This window comes from Mirounga angustirostris, unplaced genomic scaffold (assembly GCF_029215605.1).
Source record: "Mirounga angustirostris isolate CCGP_5_RB_7025 unplaced genomic scaffold, mMirAng1.0.hap1 SCAF_7, whole genome shotgun sequence".
Taxonomy (NCBI): Eukaryota; Metazoa; Chordata; class Mammalia; order Carnivora; family Phocidae; genus Mirounga; species Mirounga angustirostris.
The window spans coordinates 129,652,853-129,668,121 of record NW_026991715.1 but is presented as its reverse complement, the minus strand read 5'-3'; the positions used below and the strand labels follow the sequence as shown (position 1 = coordinate 129,668,121).

Sequence of the window (15,269 nt, the reverse complement as noted above, 5' to 3'; positions counted from 1 at the left end):
TATGTCTAGGATTTTAATAACCACAAAGTTAGACTATTATTCAGTATGTTAAAATACAAGGTCACAGTTCCAAACAGGTTTATTCAATAGTGAGTCTGCCATCCGCTAAATAATTTGCCCATATCCAGCGTATGTTTTCCTGTATCTACACTATGACTAAACCCTGGCAATAAGCCACAAACAAAAATGGGGATGAAATACCACTTCAGTTTATTATTATACTGGACAATTCCTAATCCAGTGGTTTATCTGGAAAATATGGACAGAGTGAGCTGCTAGTCACTGTTGAGTGCAGCAGCAAAGCTTTTGTTCCTTCTTCTATTGTTTCTACATTCTTTAATCACCCTCTTTATAAATACTAGCAAGCTCCAAGAGGAAATGTTTACTGAGCAATAAACACTCCATTTGTTTTTGAGAACTGAATCAACAAAGGCATTATGAAATCTAGATTAACTATAACATTTATATAGCACATTTGGTCTGAGGAATTCAAAGCACTTTATAAAACATAACAGTCTCCCTGTAACAGTAATTACTGTAGGGTTTCCTTTACTCCATGGAAAACCATCTTGGGATGGGTAACTACCACGGAGAGGGTATGGACATTTTCTCACCTTTCCATTCCAGGCTTCAACCAGTGACAGGTGGAATAAAGCTAGAAGGGGTGCTGGAGATCAGCTGAACCTTCCACCCAGTTCAGGAATTCCTTCTATTCATTACATCTACCTGGACACTTAGCGGGAGGGGAGGTCACAGAGCTACTAGATCTGAGACCCGCTGGACCTAGGGATCCAGGTTAAGCATCTCTGGAATTTAACGTGAATTTTTAAGCCAGCAAATCTACCCAGTGGAATTCACATATACTCAAGCATATTTTATTGTCTTGACTGCAAGACACTTATGTATAACTAACTGAAATTTGCAACTACCATTTCTTTAAACACAGAGACATTAATAAATAGTCCATGTGTCTCACTCTTTGCTCCAATAGATTCTTAAACATGATGTCTACCAATGACTCTACCAATCAAAAAACAAAATGAAACCAGGCAGCTCATTTTTCCATTACCAGTCTTCTAGCCCCTCTTTCCCAAAGATCTTACTGATAATACATGGATTACTTGAATGCCACCAAAAGCCTAAATCCTTCAGAGACCCCTTCTGTGGTAACAATTCATTGAAATTTATACAAGTTAAATATAATTATACAACTGAGATTTATGTGTTTAAACAGTGACACTTTAAAAAACTATGGGTGGCATATTCACATGAGATGATGCCACCATAAAAGTTAATTATTCTATAGTTTTGATAGACAGACAGATTTTTATTTATTTAAGACTTCATGCCTTTTTGTAAATCCTAGCTGGTGCCAAATCAGATTAAGTAAGATACTAACCTGCCATTTAAACCTCTGCTGATGGTTCTTAACCATCCAAGTTTTCCTATTTAACATCCAAGTTTCCCTATTTCTAGGGAAATGTAAACAATAACCTGAGATGAAAATAATATCATGAATGGCATTCTTTCCTTTAATATTTATTTACTGAGCTTCTGCTCTGTAAAAAGTACTATTTGGAAAGAAAGAGAGAAAGAGAAAGAAAGAAAGAAAAGAAAGAAAGCAAGAAAGAAAGAGAGAGAGAGAAAGAAAGAAAGAAAGAAAGAAAGAAAGAAAGAAAGAAAGAAAGAAAGAAAGAAAGAAAGAAAGAAAGAAAGAAAAAGGAAAGAGTCTGACCACAGACCTTCAAGATGCTTACAGTAAAGAAAATCAGGCCATAAAACAAGGTTCCAGGGCATTCCAGGGGGAGATGTACAATGACTGTTGGCGCTTGAGGAAGGGAAAGAGTGAGCCTGATAGCACAATCAGTACCTCAGTGGTATTGGTGTGTACGCAGCCACAGGGAAAGGCAAGACGTGCCTGGAAAAGTGGCCTGGGGCCAGGTCTCGGTTGCTGGATTCAGCTGGGGAGGTTTGGGCTTATCCAGTAGACGATAAGACATCACTTAAAGCTTTCAAGCAGGTTATAGCTAAAAACTAGAATCTAGGCTCCAGAAATAGCAAGATGACTGAATGCAGAGGCAGTATGAGGGTAGAACTGGCAAAATGTGGTCACTAACTATAGAGCAGGATGGGCAGGGGTGTGAGGAGTGGTTTCCAGGAGGACCAGGAAAAGAATTCGGTCAAGAGCCCCTTCCCTCAGTCCTCTCTCTTGCCTGCCTTGCTCCTCCACACTCCCACTTCCATTAGTAGCTCACTCCCTCTTTATTTTCTCAGGTCTGAAGTTCTGAGCAAGCCTGCTTGAGAGGAGGTACAACCACCGACACTTGCAATTTGATAGTGTTTGTGTCAAAGATCTACAAACACTTCCAAGGAGTAGGAATAATTGCATCCCATTTTATAATAGCAAACTAAGAGACAAAGAAGGGAGAGGGCAAATCACCTCAAGTGAATTCAATTACTGAAGTGTACAATATAAAACTGACCTATAATCCCTAAACAACCACCAGAGCTATCCTCAGCCCCACAGCAGATTATGTATGTTTTGTTTTTGACCTTCATTGAAGTACTTAGCAGAGGACCCCTTACATTAAGTTATTTATGTTTATAGCACTCTTATCCCACCTGAGGTGGTCACACATCCTGGTGAGTAGGAGCTTTGTCTTACTTGCCTTAAATTCCTCTAAAAGACCTATAAACTGCCTCAAACTCAAAAAGCACTAGATCAATCTTCTGTCGAATTGAATTTGTATGAAGAGTCTTAGGTACAGCTCCCACAGCTGGGCACAGGTGGGACTGCTGGACGGCCGCAGGCAACCAACAGCAGAGCTAGCCATCGAAGAATCGAGGAGGCTCTTCCGGAACAGAAATGTGGGCTCAATTCTGCCTCAGCAGTAAGATCAGGTACACAGCCAGAGGCTCTCAACACAAGCAGCAAAGGACAAGCACATATTTGTTTATGCGCTATCATTTTCAATATGGTGAATTCAAAAAGAACACAGTTTCTCAGATATAATTCCTTCTGCCACAGTAAGAAAGTCATCTCTTTGGGACAGAGCAAAAGAAAACCTATATCATGACATCTGAACAGCGCTATCAAGAGACAATTTATATACCACAACTATAGTTGGGATGGATGAGACAAAGATAATTTAAGCTCATGCTTTCATCACTGAAAAGTACACGTGTAGGGCATGCGTAGCCTTGCTAATGGGGCTGCAGGGAACTCAGGGTTCCACTTATTAAAATACAAAACTGGTCATCTGGAGACTCTACAAGATAGCAGGGTAAAATGAAACCATGGCCACACTGTCCCTGAGGGTGTGATTAAGGGCTCTTTTAATTAGACAGCTCTTTTCTGATCTTAGACTCTCACAGAATACCATAGTAAGGCGCACATCTTCAAACGGGAATTTTAAAGTTTCATCCTGCCTTTATTTTTACTTCTTGATTGAAGAGGAAGATAGGATGGTCTATGATAATTTCAAGAGAGCAACTCAAGGCAAGCCAATTTAAAAAGAGAAGTGACAGATGAAAAAAAGGTAGAAAAGAAAGCTATGCTAGCTATGGCTGGTCATTCTCTTGGCCATGGATGCCAGTTATGAGCTGCAGCAACTGTCTGTCACTTCTAACTCCGCTCAACCCACCTGTAATCCATCTAAGCCTGGAACCCAAGAGGGGCAAGCCCGGCTATTCAACTTTTCAACTGCCGGGTTAAAAAAGAAACATGCCCTCCAGCAATCTCCTCTACTGGCCTTAAGAATGTAACCTGCTATGTTTCACACACACAGATAAGCCTCCTGAGGGCAACATCAGAGCTTCATTAGCCTTGCTTCTATTCAGTTTTCCATAGTTGTTAAAGAGTTTGAACCAGTCCACTTCCTTCCCAGATTCTTCAGGGGCTCAAGGCCACACAAAAGAATGTTAATATATGAAGGTATCTCCAACCCATATGTAAGACCAGTATTATCCTAATAATAAAACCATACAAAACATCACAGAAAAGGAAAATTACAGACCAATAACTTATGAATATAGACACAAAATCCCCATCACAATACTAGCAGACTAAGTTCATAGCATATAAAAAGCATAACCAAGTGAGATGTATCCCAGGAAAGCAAGGTTGGTTCAACATCCAAAAATCAATGAACATAACATACCATATGAATAGGATAAATGATAAAGAAAAAAACCAGATGATCATCTCAATAGAGACACACAAATAAGTATTTAATAAAATTCTACACATTTTCATAAAAAAACATTCAGCAAACTAGGAACAGAAGGGAACTTCTTCAACCTGATAAAAGACATCTATGAAAAACCCATAGCTAACATGATTCTCAATGCCAAAGAATGCTTTCCCCTAAAAATTTTAGGAAGAAGACAAAGATCCACTCTTACCACTTCTATTCAGTACTATACTGGAAGCTCTAGGTAGGGCAACTATGTTAAGAGAATAAAATAAAAAACATCCAGACTGGAAAGGAGAAAGTAAAACTACCTCTATTTGTAGGCAATGTGATCGTATACACAAAAAAATCTTAAGCAATCCACTAAAAAACTATTAGAGCTAACAAATGAGCTCATCGAGATTGCAAGATACAAGATCAATATACAAAAATCAATTCTATTTCTCTATATAGGTAATGAACAATCCAAAAATGAAAAATCATATGAAAAATCAATGAAAAATGAAATTAAGAAAACAATCTCATTTATAATAGCATCAAAAAAAAACTTAAGGGGGCGCCTGGATGGCTCAATTGGTTAAGCGACTGCCTTCGGCTCAGGTCATGATCCTGGAGTCCCTGGATCGAGTCCCACATCGGGCTCCCTGCTCGGCAGGGAGTCTGCTTCTCCCTCTGACCCTCCTCCCTCTCATGCTCTCTGTCTCTCATTCTCTCTCTCTCAAATAAATAAATAAAATCTTTAAAAAAAAAAACAAACTTAGGAATGAATTCAGCAAAAGATATACAAAATGTACTCGTAATAAAACTATAAAATACTACTGGAATAAATTAAAGATAACTTAAATAAATGTAGATATTAAAAGTTGAGAAACGTAATATTAAGATGGCAATTGTTCACAAAGTGATCTACAGATTCAACACAATCCCTATCAAAGTCCCAGTGGGCTTCTTTGCAAAAATTGATAAGCTAATCCAAAATTTCATGTGGAAATGTAATGGATCCAAAATAGCCAAAATAATCTCGGGGAAAAAATACAAAAAGAAAGATGGAGAGCTTGCATTTCTTATTCTTAAAACTTATTACAAAGCTACAGTAATCAAGACAGTATGGTACTGGCATAAGGACAGACATACAGATCAGTGGAATAGAACTAAGAGTCCAAAAATAATCCTCACATATACCATCAATTAATTTTCAACAAGGGTGCCAAAACAATTTAGTGGAGAAAGATTAGTCTTTTCAATGAACAATGATGGCACAACTGGATAGCCACAGCAAAAGAATGCAGCTGGACGCCTACACCACACCATTAACAAAAATTAACTCAGAATATACCAAAGATGTCCATGTAAGAGAAAAAACTATAGAACTCTTAAAAGAAACAAGATGTAAATCTTTGTGATTTTATACTAGACAACGGTTTCTTAGACATGACAACAAAAGCAAAAACAATACAAGTAATAGATAAACTGGACTTCATCAAAATTTTTCTGTTTTGAAGAGTATCTTCAAAGGAATGAAGAAACAATCCACAGAATGAGAAAAAATGTTTGCAAATTTGTATCTGGTAAGAAACTTGTATCTGGAATATATAAAAATGATTATAAATCAATAATTAAAAAAAGCCAGTCACAAAGGACCACATATTGTATGATACCATTATACAAAATGTTAGAATAGGCAAATCCATGAAGATTGAAAGCAGACTGAAAGTAGAATAGTGGTTGCCTTGGGCTGGGCAGACTGAGGGGAAATGGAGAATATGGGGTTCTTTTGGGGATGCTGAAAACATTTTAAAATTAAGTAGTGATCATGACTGCACCACTCTGTGAACATTCTAAAAACCACTGAATAGTACACTTTAAGTCGCTGACTTGTATGATACGTGAATGATATCTCAATAAAGCTGTTATTAACAAAAGCTACTTTACCTTGAGGGAGTTGGGTCATCTTGGCCAAGGCGTGACATAATATTTATTAAGGTGTTAATTCCTATTTAAAAAAATAATAAACAAGGAAATACTGTTAGAAGCATTCTAGGATCACGACACAATACGTAGAAAGACAATTATCTATCTTACCCCAATGTGATTTCAAAAGGTTTGATATCTGCAAGTCTACAAGTTTGATCAACTTAGTTACTTAAAACACTTGATAGGAGCAAAAAATTGTCCTAAAAAATTCATCCATCCTTACAATAATGCTCAAAGCGAATGCTGTTATGTATGGGTCAGAAAGCACTACAAAATGAGAGTATACAACAGTCACCAGGAAACTCTTCCTGGTGGGGATTTAATTTACAATAGGGATCATAAGCCAAAACACAAGATTTAGAATCCAAACATACCTTTTTTCCTCATATGCATGTGGTGAACTTTTCTATCTCCATATTTGGGCTGCCGAATTCCACAGTTAGACAAAGAATTTCTGGCATGATCAGGATTCATTCCAAAATTTAAGTGATGACTCGGATGAGTCATGGCCAGCTAAAATTTCAACAAAATAAATTTGGTGTTAAACACCCAGCATAGAAGTGCCATCTTTATATCATCTCAAATGAAATAGGAAAGAGATCTATTTATCCAGTCAAATTTGCCCTGATCTTTCCATCTTATCTTCTCGGTCAAATTTCCAGAGCTCTGGTGCAAGCCCTTTTCTAAAAAGAAACCTAAAAATCCACATGTTTCAAAGGAGAATTAGAATAGTCATCACCTGGAAAGAAGAGCCATAAAAAAGGTAAGGCTTAAAGAAGGGACTCAGGTTTGACAGGCAAATTTTAGCTTTAGTCTACTTCTTTAGGGACAGTGTCAAAAATAAATAAATAAATAAAAAGTGAGAAACTAAGTGTTTGAAAGTGGCAACCAGAGTAGAGTAATGGAGAGAGCTGTGTTACTAAACATCCTCATCATCTCGCAGAATGGAGAATTTCAATGTTCCATTTGTAACCTGCAAGATGAATTACTCCTATTTTGCTATCATGTGAGTATACAGGAGAGTAATTCTTACCTGTAATAGACAACGATCTTGGAAAGTATATCCTATCAACTTGTCTAGATGCATTAGACATTGGTGGTAGCGGATATGATGGGTCAAAACAGGCAACATCATTGCATGCTAGGAAAAAAATTTCAGGATGTTCACCTCTATAAAAACTTACAATAATGCTTCATTTAATTTACAACAAACAAGAACCATTTTTCCCATCCCAAATTTCAACTGCCAAAGTCTTGAAACAGTTTACTGGCCGCGTGGCATCCTTGCAAATCCCCTCTTGAGGGATGGTGGGTATGAGCTGCTAAGGGTATAGTCTCTGGAATCACAATGCCTGGGTCTGATTCCTGCCTCACTCATTCACTGTGGGACTTGGCGGGGGAGTTATCTGACTTCTCTCCCTGTAGGTGGATTATCTCTACCTACAGAATGGAGATAATCAGGAGAGCTACTTCCAAGGTGGGAGTGCTTAAAAGGACTAAATGAGCAAATACAAAAAACTGCTTAGTACAAGGCCTCTTAGCCCTCACTCAAGTAGGAATAGCCCTGCTTCATCAGCACTCAGCAGGGTAACCTCAACGAAGCCAGCAGAATTTCTGTGCCTCCTTGTCTATCTTTAATGCTAAGAGAATGGACTAGAACTCAAATTCTGAAACTTTGTCAGGGTCAAGACATTTTTGAGAATCTAAGGAAAATTACTCTTTCCCAGAAAAATGCCTATGTGCACAAACATGCAAAAAACTGTATGCAATTTTAATGGGTTCATAGACCCTTTAGGCCCATCACTATCCTCCAGGTAAGAATTTCTCAGCCAGATGATCTCAAAAGGCCATTCTAGGTTTAATACTTAATGATTTAATATTCCAAGGACAACTTTCATAAAACCACCAATACAGTTAAGTCACCTGAGGACATAGAACTTTTACTTTTGTTTCAATCACTTTCCACTTGGCTAAAGATTCCTTATTGGGAGATAATTTCATAAAAGGCACAGCTTTTTCTTTTTTTTAATTACACTTCCCTAGAACTCAAGAGAAAGAAGGAATCATTCTTATTCATCAGAAACTAGAGGCTGGCACAGCCCACAGAATGACTGACATACGCTTTACATCATTTTAATTTTTGAAATATTTTCAGATGGCATTGTTTAAAAATACACGAAAATGGATTTGTTTGAAACGGCAGATATCAGTTTCCCGTATTAACTTATAAGGAAAGATTTGTGCTCCCAAGTAGGAATTCCAATCAATAGGAAGTCCTTCTTTCCAGTTCAATTCAATAAATACATACTGAGCACCTCTATGTGCAAGGCTTACACAGCTGTGGAAGAGAGAAACAGTAAGGACGTGTTCTTTGCCCTCAAGAGCTTCCCAGAGATATGCCATTATGATCTGAATTACTGGCATTTTGTCTACTTTGTTTTTATAAGTGCTGCATTAAAAAACACAATAATATGGAAACAAAATGTGTGGCCAAAGTATAATACCACTTTCCAAGCATTTAAATTGCAGAAAGCTCAAGGGAGTTGATGCTAAAATCTCAAGGTAGAAGGGTCATGAAGACTATGCAGTGCATCTATCTTTCTGAAGTATGAACCAAACTGGTGAATTGTGTATTTTTTTAATACCTCCAGGGAGGGATGGATCATCACCTGTCAAGAAAATGACACCCTCTTCAGGTTTTATGCTAAGTGAAATAAGTCAATCAGAGAAAGACAAATACCATATGATCTCACTTATATGTAAAATCTAAAAAACAAAACAAACAAAAAACAGAAATGAACAAACAAAATAAAACAAATAAACAATACAGAGAACAAACTGGTGGTTGCCAGAGGGAAGGGGAGTGTGAACAGACAAAATAGGTGAAAGAGATTAAAAGGTACAAACTTTCAGTTATAAAATATGTAAGTCACAGTGATGAAAAGGAAGGAATTGGAAATATAGTCAATAATGTTGTAATAGTGTATGGTGACAGATGGTGACTACAGTTACCATGGTGAGCACATAATGTATAGAAGTGTTGAATCACTATGTTGTGCAGCTAAAATTAATATAACATTGTATGTCAACTATACTTAATAAATTTTTTTAAGATTTTTTATTTATTTGAGAGAGAGAGAGCAGGAGTGGTGGGGAGAGGCAGAGGGAGAAGCAGACTCCCTGCCAAGCAGGGAGCCCAACGCAGGGCTCCATCCCAGGACCCTGGCATCACAACCTGAGCTGAGGGCAGACACCTAACCGACTGAGCCACCCAGGTGTCCCCTTAATATTTTTTTTTTTTTTAAAGGAAAGAACACCCTCTTTAGGGTACTCTGATGAGTACTAATTAACATTTAGCCCAAATCTCTCTTTTGAAGGTTTATCCCTTTGAACCTAGCTGTATCCCTGGAGACAAACAAAATACATGTAACGGTAACATTTCCACATCTTCTCTTTGTTAACCTAAGTCTTATTTCCTTTAACCTTCACTCATGTGAAACAGCTTTGAGTCCCTACACTATGTCCTCTAAACTTGCTCCAAAAAGAACCAGTTTCTCTTTCCAGGTAAGTCTATTACTTGTGAATACCACTAAAAGATATATATGACCCATGTCCACAAAGCCTCAATGTTATCTATAAGACTGTTAAAATCTCTAGCTCAGTTTTTTAATTTTTTTTTTTAAGATTTTATTTATTTATTTGACAGAGAGAGAGAGAACACAAGTAGGCAGAGCAGCAGGCAGAGATAAAGGAAGAAGCAGCCTCCCTGCCGAGCAGGGAGCTCCATGTGGGGCTCGATCCCAGGACTCTGGGATCATGACCTGAGCCGAAGGCAGACATTTAACTGACTGAGCCACCCAGGCACCCATAGCTCAAGCTCAGTTTTTTTAAATTCTCAATCTTTGCAATGTTGAAATACATGTAATCAACGAGCATCTCCCCCCAACCCGCCAATTCAGGTCTGGCGAACGTTTTCATTAAAAAAAGCTCCTTTAAAGATTGTACGGAAATGGTTGTATGTGTAGTTTTTGAAGCTATTTAAATTCTCTCAGAAAAACTGAGTAACTAGAATAGCAAAACAGACCTATAAACAATATGAACAATAAAAACTAGACAAAAAGGTACCCTCATGAACGCCTGAATAAGACAAAGACCTAGGAGGTCTCAGCATCTATGAGACAGAAAAGACAGAGAGAGAGCAGCAGGGCTTCTGACAGCCCCGAGAATGCAAGAAACCCCAAATTAACATATATTCATCGAAAATGTGACCAAAACTGGAGAGGGCTCTGCAGATTCCAATCTACTGGGTGAGTATGAGAGGACAGTGTAATGGTGCCAGAGTGCCGAGGCCCCATCAATGCTCAATGAAAAACTGAACTTCCCTTCCAGGGTAAAGCCCCATGGTGTGAAGAAAGTGCTGGGGCTAAAAGCCACATTTAGCAGAAGAGGAACAATAAAGGGCAAAAGAAAGAAAGAATCCAGAGGGAAGGGGAGCAGTGGGGGCAGGACTCAGGTATTATAAGGCCATGTTTTTTTTTATCACTTTGCAGAAGGAGGGGCTAAGTTGGCTTATACCTCCTTCCTGAAAGTACAGGAAAATATTTCACTTACTTATTTAACATTATTTAACTTGAAAAGCAACAGAAAAGAATCATGATCAAATACCACCCAAGGATTTTATCAGAAAATAGAGAAAAGGAATAGAATAAGATTCCTCAGACAATTAAAAAAAAAAAGCCAGAAAAACATGCCAACAAAACAGATGAAAGCTGTAACCTAACATTTCAAAACAAGCTAAACAAAATCAAGAAAGCAACAGGAGCTATAAAAGAAAACTACAAATAAATATTAGAGTAATTCAGAAATGAAATGACTGGATGAAAGGAAGATTTGAAAAGAAGTGACAAAACTCAGGGAAAAGACATAAAAGGAAATAATCATTTTAAGAACAGAGACTAAACAGAATGAAGACAACAGCAAATTAAACCATAAGTGCTTTGAGAAATAAAAGATAGGAAAAGGAAAAATTTCAGAGAAATAAAAAATCAAAAGAGAGTACGACAGATACAGGAAACAAGCAAAGAAGATACATGATGCATATAACAGGAATCCTTAAAGAAAACCAAAACAACAAGACAGAATCATGAAATGTATAATTCAAGGAAACATTTCTGAGATAATAGACGGCCTGAAAGTACATATTGAATGGGTACACAGTATATATGAAAAATTTAACCAAAAAAGGCTGACAGCAATGCTGTCAGAAAACAATGAGAACGTATTTAAGATGTTGAAGAAAGAAAACATAAACCACAAATTTTATATCCAGGCAGAAAACAAGGAGAATGTATTTGAGATGTTACAGAAAGAAAACATAAACCACAAATTTTATATCCAGTTTAAGTGGCCTTTATATTTAAAGACAAATGGTTAGGAACATGCAGGACCTCAAGGATCACTGTTTTAATAAGCCCTTCTTAAGGTATCTGCCAGAAATGAGCTCAATCAAAAATAAAGGGAAGTGGTGGGATAAATACTGCCATATAAACTAGCAATTACCTTCAAATATGTTTTTACCTGCAGATAATCGTGAGTCAATATTATAGAAAATGCCTAATACTCTACAGATTAGTACAACTATCAGAAAATGAGGGGACAATGTCAAGTCCATGAAGAGTAGGGACGAGGCTGTTGTGTGTCTCATAGATACTAACTTGCAGCAAAAGGATCATCACTTCAAATTAGATGCTGGATGAGAGGAGCACAAGAAATAGTTAACAGTAGTCATTTTCAGTAATGGACAATGGGACACACACACACATAGGAGCGGAGGGAGAAGTTTCATTAGACTACAAAGATGTTAATATAAAGAACCATTAGAACAGAATTACAAACGTCCCTAAATACAAAGAGATATAAAAAGAAAATAAAAAAGCAAAGAAAATGGACCTCATAGTGACCACATAACAAAAAACAGTGTGACAGAGGGGAGGCCAAACAAGAACGTGTGTGTGTGTGTGTGTTTGCTTGTATTAAAAGGAAAATTAAATCATTTCTAAAAGATGGCTACCCTTAGGGGTTCGGGGTGGCAAGAATGGGGTAGAAGCAAGAGAAACAAATTAGATTTTCAAAAACAGACTTGGCTTTGTAAACCTGAGTTTGGAATTACGGTAAATATTTTACAGATTTATAAAATAATATTTAATTTTTAAAAGAAACATTTAAAATCAAAAGTCAAATAAAATAAATTAATCTAACTGTGTAACCAGTTTGTGGTCTAAGCACAAGTGACCTAAAAACACAGTAATCTGAGTGTGTAGGCCTCGTGTGATGTATCTGTAGAGAATCACAGACAAGGAATACCCCCAAACAAACAACTACTTCCCATAATCATTTTGTTGGTGGTGCCATTAATATTGTTATTCTGGGACTACTGTTTGTGTATCACAGAATAAATCAAATGAGTAATTTTTTTTTATCTTATATGGGGTCCTTATGGGATCAGTACCGAGGGGAAGATTCTTTTTTTAAGTATTCTAACAAATAAATACAGAAGACAGAATTAAAATATCACTTTGGCAGCTCTTAATAAATCCTGGGTCTAGGTCATAATTCACCAGTGACTAATAACGTCACACACACAAAAAAGAGACCATGGATGGATCTAGAGGGTATTATGCTAAATGAATAAGCCAGACAGAGAAAGACAAAAAAACTCTGATTTACTTATATGTACAATCTAAAAAATAAAACAAATGAACTAAAAAACAACAACAAAGTGAAACAGACTCATAAATACAGAAAACAAACTGGAGGTTGCCAAAGAGAAGGGAGTTGGGGAGAATGGATGAAATGGGTGAAGGGAATTAAGGGGTATAAACTTCCAGTTATAAAATAAATAAGTCACAGAGATAAAAAGTACAGCACAGGGAATACTGTCAGTAATACTGCAATATACTTATTTTGGTATTTTGTAATGTAAGTAATTGCTAAATCACTATGTGTTGTACACCTGAAACTAATTTAATTTTATATCAACTATACTTCATTTTTAAAAAAAGGTATATGATTGAGAAATACATTCCAATTTGAACACTTATTTCTTCAACTGAAAAATGGTCTGATTAAGTCAGATTTCTATTAACAGAATTTACTTTCTGAAAGAACTATTAAATGTTTGGATTATCACTTACTATAAAAAGACACAGAGAGAGAGAGAGACACACCATACTACCACCTGTGAAAAAGTTGTACAAAAAAATAAACTTAAATCTGATCACTGCCATCCAACTGAACTTTCTATGATGATGAAAATATTCTGCATCTCTGCTGTTATAACAGGCACTAGCCAGATGTGTCTATTAAGTGCTTGAAATGTGGCTAGGACAACTAAAAACTGAATTTTTAATTTCATTTAATTCTCATTAATTTAAGTAGCCACGTATGGCCAGTGGTATTCTATCAGACAGCAGTTTATAATAATTTATAGAAAATATAAGGGAGAGAAGCACATATTGAATGATACCATGAAGTTGCAATCAGCAAAACCCAGATTAGACCTTAGGAACACCATAGAACACAAGATCCAGTTTCTTCAACAACAAAAATTTGCAAGGGAAAAATGGAATGAGAATCTAAAGAGTAAAGAGACTTAAACCACATCAACTCATGTATGGATCTTTGTCTGAACGGCCACTTGAGCAGACTGAAACATATCTAGAAGATAATCAGGAAAACATGAACAGTGACTGTGATATTACAGAGATGCTGCTGGTAACAACTGAAGCTGTGTGAGGATAGCACAGTGCTCCCTACACTTTTCTCCCTCATCTTGTAGATGTTGGAAATTTACATAATAAAAATATAATTTTGACAGCTCTCTATCAGGCCAGTTAGCCTTCAAGCAAAATCTCGTTCTCTTCCTTTACAAGAAGCACTACACCTCCGGTTTAAAAAAAAAAAATCAAGTATCTCACATGGTCCAAAAATTTGTTAACAGTAATTGTGAAGCCATATGTCTCTCAGGGGTATAAATCTCCATTTCCATCCCAAGTTCTAACTTAGAAAATGACTCCTTGAATGTGTTTTTCAAAACCTCTTAATCCCTAAAGATATTTCTTTTCACTATTCAGTCACCCCTTGATAGATCATGGAGCGAGAATATCAGTTAAGTGTGATACCGCATGGCAGCCTTCCATTCCATTCTAGAGTCACTGTGGGAAGACAGCACAGCTATAAACGAGTCCACATAGAGCCCTGTGTCTACTCAGTATAAATACCAAGACCACAACTCAGCTCATCTTTCCAGCACCAACAGCAATTCTCCACGTACCTGGGCCTTAGTTTTCTCAAGGAGTTAGTACCCCCGAATACAGCATAAGCCTTATGTGGGTTAGATGACCATAATGGTAGCAGATTCCTTGCTCCTTTTTTTTTTTTAAAGATTTTATTTATTTATTTGACAGAGAGATAGACAGAACAGCACAAGCAGAGGGAATGGCAGAGGGAGAGGGAGAAGCAGACCCTGCACTGAGCAGGGAGCCCGATGTGGGGCTCAATCCCAGGACCCTGAGATCATGACCTGAGCCGAAGGCAGACGCTTAACCATCTGAGCCACCGAGGCGCCCTCCTTGCTCCTTTTTTGATGTCTCTGTTTGTCACCTTTATCCATTTTCCATTCTTATGGTTCAGTTTATTGATTCCCATGAGCCACCTCCTTACTGTAGCAGAGGGTACAAGTACCTACTTCTAAAAGATACCAATTCAACCTCAGTAGGCAGAACCCCATTCTTAAAATATGGATCCTGTAGCATTGCCTTTCTGCCTGTTCTGAGGCATACTGTTGAATTTTTCAGCCTCAGTTTCAGGTTTTAATTCCTGCTTTCCACCCCCCATATTACCTAGAAGTCACTTTAATAAACAGCAACACAGAAAAAAATCTTTCAATAGTTTGTCTCTAAACATGACTTCAAGTTCTGCATTTAATTCACATGTAATTACAAGTTCCAGGCTCAGCCCTAGATTTCCATTTCTCCTAACACTGGTTGGGACATCAGGTAGAATTTTCTAACCTCATAAAAACCCTAGTAACTTCTCTGGTTG

General features: G+C 37.2%; 1 protein-coding gene across 9 annotated transcripts in view; it reads right to left on the bottom strand.

Moving 5' to 3' along the window:
* Positions 1–15,269, bottom strand: part of DROSHA (drosha ribonuclease III) — a 120,272-nt gene that overhangs the window by 40,243 nt on the left and 64,760 nt on the right. For all 9 annotated transcript variants that reach the window (XM_045863136.2, XM_045863085.3, XM_045863093.3 and 6 more), the window contains 3 exons: positions 7,201–7,308; positions 6,542–6,680; positions 6,126–6,186 (listed from right to left, as the gene is read on the bottom strand). In XM_045863136.2, coding sequence (XP_045719092.1) covers positions 6,126–6,186; positions 6,542–6,680; positions 7,201–7,308 — 308 coding nt within the window. The remainder of the gene's footprint in view (positions 1–6,125; positions 6,187–6,541; positions 6,681–7,200; positions 7,309–15,269) is intronic.